The sequence below is a fragment of the Bufo bufo genome, chromosome 7 (assembly GCF_905171765.1).
Source record: "Bufo bufo chromosome 7, aBufBuf1.1, whole genome shotgun sequence".
NCBI classification, from domain to species: Eukaryota; Metazoa; Chordata; class Amphibia; order Anura; family Bufonidae; genus Bufo; species Bufo bufo.
Genome location: NC_053395.1, coordinates 170,744,182 through 170,758,182, shown reverse-complemented (window position 1 = coordinate 170,758,182; position 14,001 = coordinate 170,744,182). Strand labels below are relative to the sequence as shown.

The following is a 14,001-nucleotide window of genomic DNA, read 5'->3' as shown; positions in this document are numbered from 1 at the left end:
TCTGTTTTATTAAAGGCATATATTTGTACTATTCATGTCTATGTACTTTATATGAAAATAATAAAATAGATTTGATTTTAAAAAAAAACAAAAAAAAAAAAAAAAAAACACTCCCCCCTTCCCATGAGAGACTGTCCACTGCTGAAGAAGCTCCCCCCGATGAGGGGCTGTCGCAGCCGCTGAAGAAGCTCCCCCCCCTATGAGGGCTGTCGCCGCTGCTGAAGAACCCCCCCCCCCCCATAGGGCTGTCGCTGCTGCTGAAGAGACACCAAACCATGAGGGGCTGTCCCCACTGCTGAAGAAGCTTCCCCCATGAGGGGCTGTCCCTGCTGGTGAAGAAGCTCCTCAATGAGGGTCTGTCGCCACTGAAGAAGCTCCCCCCTATGGAGGGCTGTTGCTGCTGCTGAAGAAGCTTCCGCTATGAGGGCTGTCCCCACTGCTGAAGAACCTCCCCCCATGGGGGGCTGTCACCACAGCTGAATAAGCACCCCACATGAGGGGTTATCACCACTGCTGAAAAAGCTCCCCCACTATGAGGGCTGTTGCCACTGCTGAAGAAGCTCACCACCTACCTATGAGGGGCTGTCCCCACTGCTAAAGAAGGTCCCCAGCCTAAGAGGCGCTGTCCCTGCTGCTGAAGAAGCTCCCCCACGAGTTGGCTGTCCCACCTGCTGAAGAAGCTCCCCCCGCGAGGTGCTGTCCCTGCTGCTGAAGAAGCTCCCCCCCATGAGGTGCTGTCCCTGCTGCTGAAGAAGCTCCCCCTACGAGGTGCTGTCCCTGCTGCTGAAGAAGCTCCCCCCACGAGGTGCTGTCCCTGCTGCTGAAGAAGCTCCCCCCACGAGGTGCTGTCCCTGCTGCTGAAGAAGCTCCCCCCACGAGGTGCTGTCCCTGCTGCTGAAGAAGCCCCCACCTGCTGCTTGATTGGCAGGGCCAAAACTGACAATATCAGAGCTGCGCCACTGCCCTGAGTAGCCTGGCAAGTGCAGAGGCTCTCTGACGTGTCACTAGTTCTCTCTGATGAGACGGTTACATGACGACTTTTCATGCAATGTCAGGTTTTTTTGCAACTGTCTTGTCACCATTGCAATACATTACATGAAATGTCATCATGTAGCCATACCGCAAGTCTACCAGACAGATTCCAGGAGCCCCAGGCTCTTTAGCTAACAGATTGGGTCTGTCAAGCAATGGATCTCCCCATGTCAATATGGCTTTACATGCCCATAGGTGGATACCTATGGGCATGTAAAGCCATATTGACATGGGGAGATCCAATGCTTGACAGACCCAATCTGTTAGCCAAATAGCCTGGGACTCCTGGAATGTGTCTTTGGTAGACTTGCGGTATATGTGTGCTATAGGTTTGCCAATTCATTTTAATGTGTGTGGTGTAACACTGCATGTCCTATGTCCATGTCCCAAGTCGTTATGGACCATGGCCTGATGCATTCTTCTCTTGGTGGGCCCAGTGGGACATGGTCCAGTCAAAAACAGGTCCAATGAGACACACAGAGTACAAGTCACATTCACACCCAGCAGATATATTGAATTTGCAACAAAACATAGCACAATGCATATGAATGGGGTTGGTTTTGGAGTGCAAGATTGATGGAGGAATAGTTGCTGAATTTGAGGATATATAGGTTAATATGATTTGAAGAAAGATTTCTAAATAAATCATAACAGGATTCTTAAGGCTGGGTTCAGTGTTCCCTCTAAGCCTTGGCAGCTGCTGAGCGGGGTTGGCTCAGAGCTGGGCACAGTGCCATCAGAGGTGGGCGATAGGAAAACCTAAGATAATTGGCACGTCAAAGAGCATACAGTGTAACCCCTGCACCATCCCGTACAATACAGTAAAATCCCTGCACCATGCTGTGTAATATACAGTATAATCCCTACACAATGCTGTACAGAATAAATTATAATTCCTGCACCATGCCGTACAATATATAGTATAGTTAATACACCATGCTGAACAATATATAGTATAACCCCTACACCATGCTGTGTAATATACAGTATAATCCATACACCATGCCATACAATATACAGTATAATCCCTACACAATGCTGTACAATATACAGTATAGTTCATACACCATGATGTACAATATACAGTATAGTTCATACACCATGATGTACAATATACAGTATAGTTCATACACCATGATGTACAATATACAGTATAGTTCAGTGATCCCCAACCTTTTTTGCACCAAGGACCAGTTTCATGCAAGACAATTTTCCCAGGGACCGGATGGGGTGGGGGTGTGGTCTGGGGGGTGGGGGGCTTAGGGGGTGGGCAGGGCTTAGGGGGGTGCTGGTTGGCGCTGACTGATTCACGCCCATAACAAAACACAAGGGGCATATTAAAATATATAACACTATATAATGATTACATTTATTATTTAAATGTGACTCAACTCGCCATAATGCAGAATCAGTGTGAAATAGGCCTTACTATTACATTGATATCTCCCGGCCTTTATTTCAGGCTGACATGGTAACTATACCTGAATTGGCTGCACAAAACTGACTAGGGTCTAGTGGTCACTGGGCTCTGCTGCACTGCTGATGATATTTTCAAGGCGACATGGAAGAGGAACTGCGGGTCATTCTCCTGTTCACTCCCTCAGATACTAGCTAAAGCTGGATGCCGACAACCCCCCTCCCCCTCGGGCCGTCATGTTTATTTCCATTGGTGGGGCAGTGTGACCTAACCAATCCCTCCCTCACAAGCCCTTTTCAGTATTTTCATTGGTGGCAGTGGCTGGCATCACAGTTGGAAGAAAGGAACGCTCTCCTTCCTTCCCGCTGTACGGCCGCGCGCTGTGTGAGACGTGCGCATCGGGCGCGCATGCGCCTGGCGTCTCCGCTCCTCTGTATTGCCGTGGCCCAGCAAGCAATCTTTCAGGGCCTGGTCCTCGGCCGCGGCACGGTGGTTGGGGACCGCTGGTATAGTTCATATACCATGCTGTACAGTATACAACATAATCCCTACACCATGCTGTATAATATACATTATAATCATGCTGTACAATATACAGTATAGTTCATACACCATGCTGTACAGTATACAGTATAATCCCTATACCATGCTGTAAAATATACAGTATAATCCCTATACCATGCCATACAATATACACAATAACCCCAAAGTGTAGGTGTTATACTGTATATTGTACGGCATGGTGTATGAACTATACTGTATATTGTACTGCATGGAGAATGAACTATACTGTATATTGTACTGCATGGAGAATGAACTATACTGTATATTGTACTGCATGTGTAGGAACTATACTGTATATTGAACGGCATAGTGTATGGATTATAATGTATATTGTATAGCATGGTGCAGGGATTATAATGTAAATTGTACAGCATGTTGCAGGGATTATAATGTATATTATACAGCATGTTGCAGGGATTATAATGTATATTATACAGCATGGTGCAGGGATTATAATGTATATTATACAGCATGGTGCAGGGATTATAATGTATATTATACAGCATGGTGCAGGGATTATAATGTATATTATACAGCATGGTGCAGGGATTATAATGTATATTATACAGCACAGTGTATGAACTATACTGTATATTGTACGGCATGGTGTATGGATCATAATGTACATTGTAAAGTATGGCAGTGCTCCAGACTAAAAAAAATACCTAGTAGCCATTGGCTCCTGAACTGAAAAATTTAGGAGCCAAATTACATTTTTAGTCGCCAAATCAGATCGGCATAGGGTTGTTTCGATACCAAAATTTTGATTCCCTTTCGTCACCATAAAAAAGTATTGTAAAACTCAATACCACGCAAAAAAAATAAAAAGCCGCGTGCATTTCGCATTTTATGAAACGTTCGGCCCATAATTGAACAGTCCTATCCTATTTTTTGGAGTGACAAGGTGACAAAAAAAATGGCGAATCGCATGGTTTTTATTTATTTATTTTTGTTACGGCGCTCACCACATAGGAGATATTTTTTTATAATTTAATAGTTTGGACTATTCGGGCGCAGCGCTATGTAATATGTTTATTTATTTATTGTTTATATATTTTATATGTAAAATTGGGAAAGGGGGGATTTAGGCCACTTTCATACTAGCGTTGTTTTAATCCGGCGTTCAATTCCGACACCGGAACTGCCCGCCGGATCCGGAAAAACGTGTGAAAACGGATTACATTTGAATCCTGATCAGGATTTTGATCACATGGAAAAAATGGATCCGCCATTTATGGACTTTAACTTTTTTTTCACATTTTTCGGGTTTAACATGCAAAAGCCGGATCCGGTTTGACTGAACACACAGCGCCGGATCCGACGTTAATGCAAGTCAATGGGAAAAAGACCGGATCCGGCGTTCAGTCAAAGTGTTCAGGACTGAAGTGAAGACATCCTGATGCATCCTGAACGGATTACTCTCCATTCAGAATGCATGGGGATAAAACTGATCAGTTCTTATCCGGATTTGAGCCCCTAGGACGGAACTCAGCGTCAGAAAAGAAAAACACTAGTGTGAAAGTACCCTTAGGGCTCATGCACACGACAGTATGGCTTTTTCAGTGTTTTGCGGTCCGTTTTTTACGGATCCGTTGTTCCGTTTTTTGTTTCCTATCCGTTTTTCCGTATGCCATATACAGTATACAGTAATTACATAGAAAAAATTGGGCTGGGCATAACATTTTCAATAGATGGTTCAGCAAAAACGGAACGGATACGGAAGACATACGGATGCATTTCCGTATGTGTTCAGTTTTTTTTTGCAGACCCATTTACTTGAATGGAGCCAAGCACCGTGATTTGCGGACAAGAATAGGACATGTTCTATCTTTTCACGGTACGGAAATACGGAAATACTGAAACGGAATGCACACGGAGACACTTCAGTATTTTTTGCTGAACCATTGAAATGAATGGTTCAGTATATGTACCGCATACTGAACTCAAAAAACGTCCAGTATACTGAACGCAAAATACTGTCGTGTGCATGAGCCCTTAAACTTGATATTTTAGGGTACTTTCACACTAGCGTTTTTCATTTCCGGCATAGAGTTCCGTCACAGGGGCTCTATACCGGAAAAGAACTGATCAGTTTTATCCCCATGCATTCTGAATGGAGAGTAATCCGTTCAGGATGCATCAGGATGTCTTCAGTTCAGTCGTTTTGACTGATCAGGCAAAAGATAAAACCGTAGCATGCTACGGTTTTATCACCGGCGAAAAAAAACTGAAGACTTGCCTGAATGCCGGATCCGGCATTTTTCCCCATAGGAATGTATTAGTGCCGGATCCGGCATTCAAAATACCGGATTGCCGGATACGTCCTTCTGAAAAATGTGTAAAAAGATACAAGACGGATCCGTCTGTCCGCATGACAAGTGGAGAGATGGATTTGTTCTTGCAATGCATTTGTGAGACGGATCCGCATCTGGATGCGTCTCACAAATGCTTTCAGTCACATCCAGATCGGCGGATCCGGCGGGCAGTTCCGACGACGGAACTGCTTGCCGGATCACACTGCCGCAAGTGTGAAAATAGTCTAAGCGTTTGTGTTTTTTTTTTTTTGTTTTTTTTTAACTTACAATTAGCCCCCTTAGGGGCTGGAACCCTTGTTCTATTCACCCTTAGGCCCCTTTCACATGGGCGAGATTTCTGCGCGGGTGCAATGCTTGAGGTTAACACATTGCACCCGCACTGAATCCTGACCCATTCACTTCTATGGGGCTGTGCACATGAGCGGTGATTTTCACGCATCACTTGTACGTTGTGTGAAAATCGCAGCATACTCTATGTTGTGCGTTTTTCACGCAACGCAGGCCCCATAGAAGTTAAGTGGGCTGCATGAAAATCGCAAGCAAGTGCGGATGCGGTGCGATTTTCATGCATGGTTGCTAGGATGAAAGTCTATTCACTGTGTTATTTTCCCTTATAACATGGTTATAAGGGAAAATAATAGCATTCTTTAATACAGAATGCTTAGTAGAAGGTCAATTGAGGGTTAAAAAAAATGAACTTACCATGGTAATGGACCATGTGATGAGTCAGTGACATCACCACAGGTCCTTTGACAGGTCCTGAAGAAAGAACAGGAGACTGGCAGCTACGCGATCAATTGTTGGAGGCGAGTTAATTTATTTTATTTTTTTTAACCCTCATTGGCACTGCGCCACCAATGTTTATTATACTGGGGTGTTGGAGGGGGGGGGGCGCACTGCGCCACCAATGTTTATTATACTGGGGTGTTGGGGGGGGGGGGGGCGCACTGCGCCACCAATGAAGATAACTGACCTGTTAAGACAAATACAGGAGGCGGGTGCCGGAATCAAACGGAATCAAATAGCCGGCACCCGACCTCCATGACAGGGAGCTGTGATCAGCGGCAGTTGAGTTAACCCCTCAGGTACCGCACCTGAAGGGTTAACTGCAGCGGATCACAGCTCCCTGTCATAGAGGTCGGGTGCCGGCTATTTGATTCCGGCACCCGCCTCCTGTATTTGTATTAACAGGTCAGTTATCTTCATTGGTGGCGCAGTGGCCACAGCCCCTCCCCTCCTCCTCCCACAGCCCCTCCTCTCCTCCTCCCACAGCCCCTCCCCTCCTCCTCCCACAGCCCCTCCCCTCCTCCTCCCACAGCCCCTCCTCTCCTCCTCCCACAGCCCCTCCCCTCCTCCTCCCACAGCCCCTCCCCTCCTCCTCCCACAGCCCCTCCCCTCCTCCTCCCACAGCCCCTCCTCTCCTCCTCCCACAGCCCCTCCCCTCCTTCTCCCATCTCTCTTCTTACTGGCAGCGGTGAAGGCAGCAGCACAGGGGGAAGGGAGAGACTCCTCCACTGCGCTGCTGAGAAGAACATCGGTGGCGGGGCACTCTTTCTCTGGCTGTCACTGCTGCTCTGCCTCTTCGTCATAGGCGCCAAGCACTCCACGGGGTGAAGAAAAAGCTCCCACTGGGACGAATATTCCATTGAAGATGAAAAAGAGAGGGGCGGGTACGGCGGGAACTTAGCTGCCACCTGATTGGAGGAGCTGTGCAGTGACGCAAGTCCCTCCCCCCTCACTCTCCTTCCCACTCTGGGCCCGGCTGATTTTATCGCAGCACTAGTGCTGTGTATACATGTAAAAATGTGAAAATATTATGTAATGGCACATGGTCATTTGGGACTGAGCGGGCCTGCAGAGCGGTGGCATAAAGGAAGCTGCACGGCCGCACGCGGCTTACAGGGAACACTGGCTGGGTTTGCATCTGCGGTTTTGTCTCTGGAACAGACAGCCGGAGTTTACCGTATCCGACACCGCGAGATCCCTATTCACTGTAATAGGATCCAGCGGCGATCCGGCCACTTACCAGCGTATGTGCTGGCTTTCATCTGGACAATAAAATGCTACATGAATTGTACGCAGGATACAGCGAAATTTGGCAGTCTGTTCCCCCAACAGATTAGACTACAGGAATTAAGGACGCAGATGTGAACCCAGCCTAAGAAAGACAGTAAGGCTGCTTTCAGACAAGCGAGTTTTCCGCGCAGGTGCAATGCGTGAGGTGAACGCACAGCACCCGCACTGAATCCTGACCCATTCATTCCAATGGGTCTGTGTACATGAGCATTTTTTTTTTTTTTTTTTTTCACGCATCAGTTCTGCGTTGCATGAAACACAGAAAAATGCCACTGACTATACTAGCTAGTCATAAATGCAGATATTAAAAGCTGAGACTTTTGCCAATATATTCCTGTCAGGAAAATATCGGAGCCCATCATGCACCACGTCACGGTCACTCAGCATAGCCAGGGGTCCTACCACTACGCTAACTATGGTGTGAACAAGGTCTGAAGGTGATGAAATCCAGCTCACAGCCAAGCTTCCACACAACCGCCTAGCAGGACAACTAATGCAATGTGAACAAAGCAAGACTGTAAGCCACACCCATATCAGACCTTGTGATGGAGGTTACTAGGTGCAAAGGAGGTTACTAGTATTTCTGTGTTTGTGTGTTGCATGAAACACGCAGCATGTTCTATATTCTGCGTTTTTCATGCAGCCCTGGCCCCATAGAAGTGAACTTCTATGGGGCTTCAGTGAAAAACGCAAGCAGGTGCAGATGCAATGCGTTTTTCACTGGTGGTTGCTAAGAGATGTTGTTTGTAAACCTTCAGTTTTTTATCACGCGTGTGAAAAACGCATCAAATCGCATTGCACCCGCACGGAAAAAACTGAACGCAATCGCATAGAAAACTGACTGAACTTGCTTGCAAAATGGTGCGAGTTTCACTGAACGCATCCGGACCTAATCCGTATCGTTCGTGTGAAAGGGGAAACAAGGTTATAAGGGAAAATAATAGCATTCTGAATACAGAATGCTTAGTAGGTGATCAATTGAGGGTTAAAAAAAAAAAAATAAAATTAACTCACCTTCTCCTCTTGTTCGCGTAGTTCCCGGTCTCTTCTTTACTTCTTAAAAGATGAACTATCGGATAGGACCTGTGGTGACGTCAGATCACATGCTCCAATCACATGGTCCATCACCACGGTGATGGACCATGTGATTGGAGCATGTGATCTGATGTCACCAAAGGTCCTTTAGCCCACAGCTCATCATTAAAGAAGTAAAGAAGAGACCGGGAACTACGCGAACAAGAGGAGAAGGTGAGTTAATTTTTTTAATTTTTTTTAACCCTCAATTGATCACCTACTAAGCATTCTGTATTCAGAATGCTATTATTTTCCCTTATAACCATGTTATAAGGGAAAATAATAACATCCACAGAACACCTAACCCAAGCCCGAACTTCTGTGAAGAAGTTCGGGTTTGGGTACCAAACATGCGTAATTTTTCTCACGCGAGTGCAAAACGCATTACAATGTTTTGCACTCGCGCGGAAAAATCGCGGGTGTTCCCGCAACGCACCCGCACATTTTTCCGCAACGCCCGTGTGAAAGAGGCCTAAGAGTCCTGATTACCCCGACCACAGAGTTATTGACAGCTGAAGTGACCAGGAGCAGCACACTGCAGCTACATTCACTGCATCCCAATTTCTAACAGTGATATCTTCCCAGATGCTGAAGATAATGCTGTCATATATTGTTGGAAAGCTTGGAGTGACAGCTTTCAAACAGTATACAGCCCATATCTCTAGCTGCTACCAAACCAGAGATATGAGCAGCTAAAGCAGCTGATCCCCCCCCCCCCCTCCTGTCAGTCTGGAGGAGAATGAGGGAGCAGCTGCAGAGCCGACAGGCAGAAAGGAAAAATAGTAAAAATATATAGAAAAGTTGTAGTGTCATCATTGTACTGACCCAAATACTAAAGTAATAAAGTTATGCTATTTTTTCTACACAGTGAACACCGTAAATAAATTTCACAAAATAATGTTAATATGCTTTTTTTTTTTATCTTTCCCCCTAAAAATAAAATAATAAAAGTTATTTACTATACTATATATACACCCTAAAAACCTACAACTAATCCTGCAAAATAAAATACAATTTAGAAGAATTTTTTTTTTTTAAGTTATCACTTCTGGAACACAAAGGGGGAAAATATTATTGGTCCTTAACCGCCTCACGTCCGCCCATAGGATATAAACGTCCTATGGGTGGACGTCTATTTCTGACAGCACGTTTTAAAACGTCCTGTCAGAAATAGCAGCTGCACGCTAATCGTGCAGCTGCTGATCGGGTTGCCCGCTGTCAGTGACAGCAGGGCAACCCTAAGACAAGGCAGGGACAGTTCCCAGGTGTCCCTGCCTTCACGATCGCTGCAGACACAGCGCTCACCGAGCGCTGTGTCTGCAGAGAAGGAAGCGCTGTGCGCTTCCTGTTCCGGCCCGGCGGTCATGTGACCGCCGTGACCGGAGAGTGCAGGGGCTGTGTGAGGTCTCTCAGAGACCTCGATCAGCCCTGCTGTGAGGCTGTACAGCGCTGGATTGCTGCTGTACAGCCTCTATAGGGGTGCATTTGTCCTGTAACTGGGGCTACTATCTCAGCCCCAGTTACAGGAGAAATCAACTGTGAAAAAAAAAAGAAAAAGTGAAGCAAATGTCCCCCAGAGGTCTTGTATGACCTTATGGGGGACAAAAGTGTAAAAAAAAATAAAAAAAATAAAGGGTTGAAAAAATAAAATAAAATAAAGTTTCACATGTAAAAAAAAAAAAAGTTCCCAAGTTAGGAATAAAAAAAAAAAATTAAAATAGAAAAAATAAAGTAAAATAGACATATTTAGTATTGCCGCGTCCGTAAAAACCAGCTCTATAAAAATATCACATGACCTAACCCCTCGGGTGAACACCGTAAAAAAAAAAAAAAAAAAACGGTGTCAAAACAAGCAATTTTTGTCACCTTGCATCACAAAAGGTGCAACACCAAGTGATCAAAAACGCGTATGTCCCACAAAATGGTACCAATAAAACCGTCACCTCATCCCGCAAAAAATGAGCGCCTACATAAGAAAATCTCTCAAAAAATAAAAAAACTATAGCTCTTAGAACATGGAGACACTAAAACATAATTTTTTTGGTTTCAAAAATGCTATTATTGTGTTAAAGTGAAACAAATAAAAAAAAGTATACATATTAGGTATTGCCGCGTCCGTAAAAACCAGCTCTATAAAAATATCACATGACCTAACCCCTCGGGTGAACACCGTAAAAAAAAAAAAAAAAAAAACTGTGTCAAAACAAGCAATTTTTGTCACGTTGCATCACAAAAGGTGCAACACCAAGTGATCAAAAACGCGTATGTCCCACAAAATGGTACCAATAAAACCGTCACCTCATCCCGCAAAAAATGAGCCCCTACATAAGAAAATCTCTCAAAAAATAGAAAAACTATAGCTCTCAGAACATGGACACATTAAAACATAATTTTTTGGTTTCAAAAATGCTATTATTGTGTAAAACTTTAATAAATGAGAAAAAGTATACATATTAGGTATCGCCACGTCCGTAACAATCTGCTCTATAAAAATGTCACTTGACTGAACCCCTAAGGTGAACGCTGTAAAAATAAATAAATAGAAACTGTGCTAAAACAACCAATTTTTTGGTCACCTTGCCCCATAAAGTGTTATATTGAATGATCAAAAAATCATATGTACCCAAAAATAGTACTAATAAAACTGGCACCTTATCCCCTAGTTTCCAAAATGGGGTCACTTCTTGGGAGTTTCTACTGTAAGGGTGCATCAGGGGGCTTCAAATGGGACATGGCATCTAAAAACCATGTGGAGTTCCTTTCCTTCTGCGCCCTGCCGTGTGCCCATACAGCAGTTTACGACCACATGTGGGGTGTTTCTGTAAACCGCAGAATCTGGGTAATAAATATTGAGTTTTGTTTGGCTGTTAACCATCGATGTGTTAGAGAAAAAAATTGATTAAAATGGAAAATCTGCCAAAAAAGTGAAATTTAAAAATTTGATCTCCATTTTCCTTTAATTCTTGTGGAACGCCTAAAGGGTTAACAAAGTTTGTAAAATCGGTTTTGAATACCTTGAGGGGTGTAGTTTCTACAATGGGGTCATTTATGGGGGTATCCACTATGTAGGCCCCACAAAGTGACTTCAGACCTGAACTGGTCCTTATAAAGTGGGTTTTGGCAATTTTCTTAAAAATTTGAAGAATTGCTTCTAAACTTCTAAGCCTTCTAACGTCCTAAAAAAATAAAATGACATTTCCAAAATGATGCCAACATAAAGTAGACATATGGGGAATGTTAAATAATAAATATTTTATGAGGTATCACTTTCTGTTTTAAAAGCAGAGAAATTGAAATTTAGAAAATTGCGATTTTTTTTAAATTTTTGGGTAAATTTGGGATTTTTTCATAAATAAAGGTGAAATATTTTGACTCAAATTTATGACTATCATGAAGTACAATGTGTCACGAGAAAACAATCTCTGAATGACTTGGATAAATAAAGGCGTTCCAAAGTTATTACCACATAAAGTGAGATATGTCCGTTTTGCAAAATTTGGCCTGGTCAGGAAGGGGGCAAAGGGCCCAGATGGGAAGTGGTTAAGGCTAAAATTAATTGTCACTAAGGGGTCAAAAATGCAATTGTGTCCCCCGAATTGTGCGCCAACAAGATTAACTGCAGACACACATTAAAATCTACAATAAAAAAAAGTGACATTTTTGGGAGAGTTTTTCCAGTTTTAATGTGACTGTTAAGCCTCGTTCATATTTCCATTTTTTCACTTACGTGTTCTGCCCGCATTTTCCACGGACAGCGCACGTAGCCATTGATTTAAATGTGTCTGTTCACACATCAATATTTTGTCTATGGATAAAATCACTGACACAACACGGATGGCACCCATGGTGCGTCCGTTTTTCACTGAAGACTAATAGGAGATTCTTTGGAAATAAATTTTCAGCAAAGAAACGTCAGTGAATTACGGATGACATACGGATGGTAAAAACGGACACACGGACCACCCACAGATCCTTCACTGACATCTTCACGGATGAAACATATACGCTTTTTTCACAGACGTGTCACTGGCATGGAAATGTGGACGAGGTCTTAGGAGGTTAAATAACTAATAACTGGCTGCAGAGATCGCAGCATGCAGCTGCAAAAGGTGTGCGGCTGTACGGTGTTCTATCAAAAAACCCTACCCCGTGAAAATACCATACCCCACGTGACTTCCAGTGAAGCGATCAGCTGGAGAAGGGGGTGTGCGCCTCAGCGCAAGCGCACTACCACGGGTGCGCAAGCGCGCTATCGGCCAGGGATCGCTCGCACAGCGAACCACCATCCTAACCCTCAGTGCGCACGCGTGGACTCACGGACACTGCGCGTGCGCCCTCAGAGGTAAGGAGATCTGATGGTTGTTTATCTTCTGAAATCTCCTTACCCTCGCACTGCGCTCGCGCGGACACAGCGCTTCAGATGCATTGCTGGCTGGCTTTGATCAGGTCGGTCTCTCCCTGCTCCCAGATTTCAGAAGATAAACAACCATCAGATCTCCTTACCCCTGAGGGCGCATGCGCGGTGTCCGTTAGCCCACACGTGCGCACTGAGGGGTAGGGAGTTCGGATGGTGGTTTGCGGTTCACTGTGTGAGCGATCCCTGCCCGATAGCGCGCTTGCTTGCGAACCCGTGATATTGCGCGTGCGCAGAGGCGCACACCCCCTTCTCCAGCTGATCGCTTCACCGGAAGTCACGTGGGGTACGGTATTTTCACGGGGTAGTTTTTTTTTAAAGAACTACCGCACATTGTGGGCGTAGCAATGTAAACAGAGACCAATGGGGTCTAAAAACAAGGGTTCTCTCCCCTGGACATGCATTTTACCAGAAGGGAACCAATCACTTAGATTTGCAGTGTTATTATTTGCACCAATGTTGCTGTCATCACTGCAAAACTGTAACTGGTCCCATTCCCAGTAAGTGAATATGCGTTTTTTAGCCCTCTCTTGCAAGTGAGCACGGCGCCTGACGACATTAACACGCATGTCTGTGCAGTCGCTGGCTCCTCTGCACAGAGTATGTCGCAGACATGCGGTTCTTACCCACTGGGGCCCCTCCAACTGCCCGCTCTGCCCCTCTCTCGTCCTCTTCCATAAGGACCTTGCGCATGCGCAGTTTCTGCCAATAGCTGCAAAGTCGGTGTTCTAGACGCCCCGCCTCCAGATGCGTCTGATTGGTTGTTTGGTCTGTCACTCAAGCACTTGTCGGGCGGAGCTGTAACCTGACTGACTAATCTTTACAGGGAGGGAGCAGTCCTGGCATTAGTGGGAGGCTGTGTGTACATGACGTGTTTACCTATATTTGCTAAAGAATTCAGAGGAATAGATAAACATTGCTTTACTCATTCGCATTAAAGCTCATTGGGGGAGATTTATCAAAACTGGTGTAAAGGAAAATTAGCTCAGTTGCCCATAGCAACCAATCAGATTCCATCTTACATGTTTCAGAGCTCCTTTGGAAAATGAAAGCTGGAATCTGATTGGTTGCTATGGGCAACTGAGACAGTTTTCCTTTACACCAGATTT

The 14,001-nt window shown here is 44.8% G+C and overlaps 1 protein-coding gene across 2 annotated transcripts in view; it reads right to left on the bottom strand.

The window, feature by feature from the left end:
- The window catches only part of LOC121008301 (ankyrin repeat and SOCS box protein 1-like), a 29,120-nt gene extending 15,529 nt beyond the window's left edge, over positions 1–13,591 (bottom strand). The window contains exon 1 of one of the 2 annotated variants that reach the window (XM_040440752.1): positions 13,519–13,591. In XM_040440752.1, the coding sequence (XP_040296686.1) occupies positions 13,519–13,585 (67 nt within the window). In that variant the 5' untranslated portion in view covers positions 13,586–13,591. The remainder of the gene's footprint in view (positions 1–13,518) is intronic. The other variant, XM_040440753.1, reaches the window with a different exon arrangement.
- Positions 13,592–14,001: the final 410 nt, after the last annotated feature.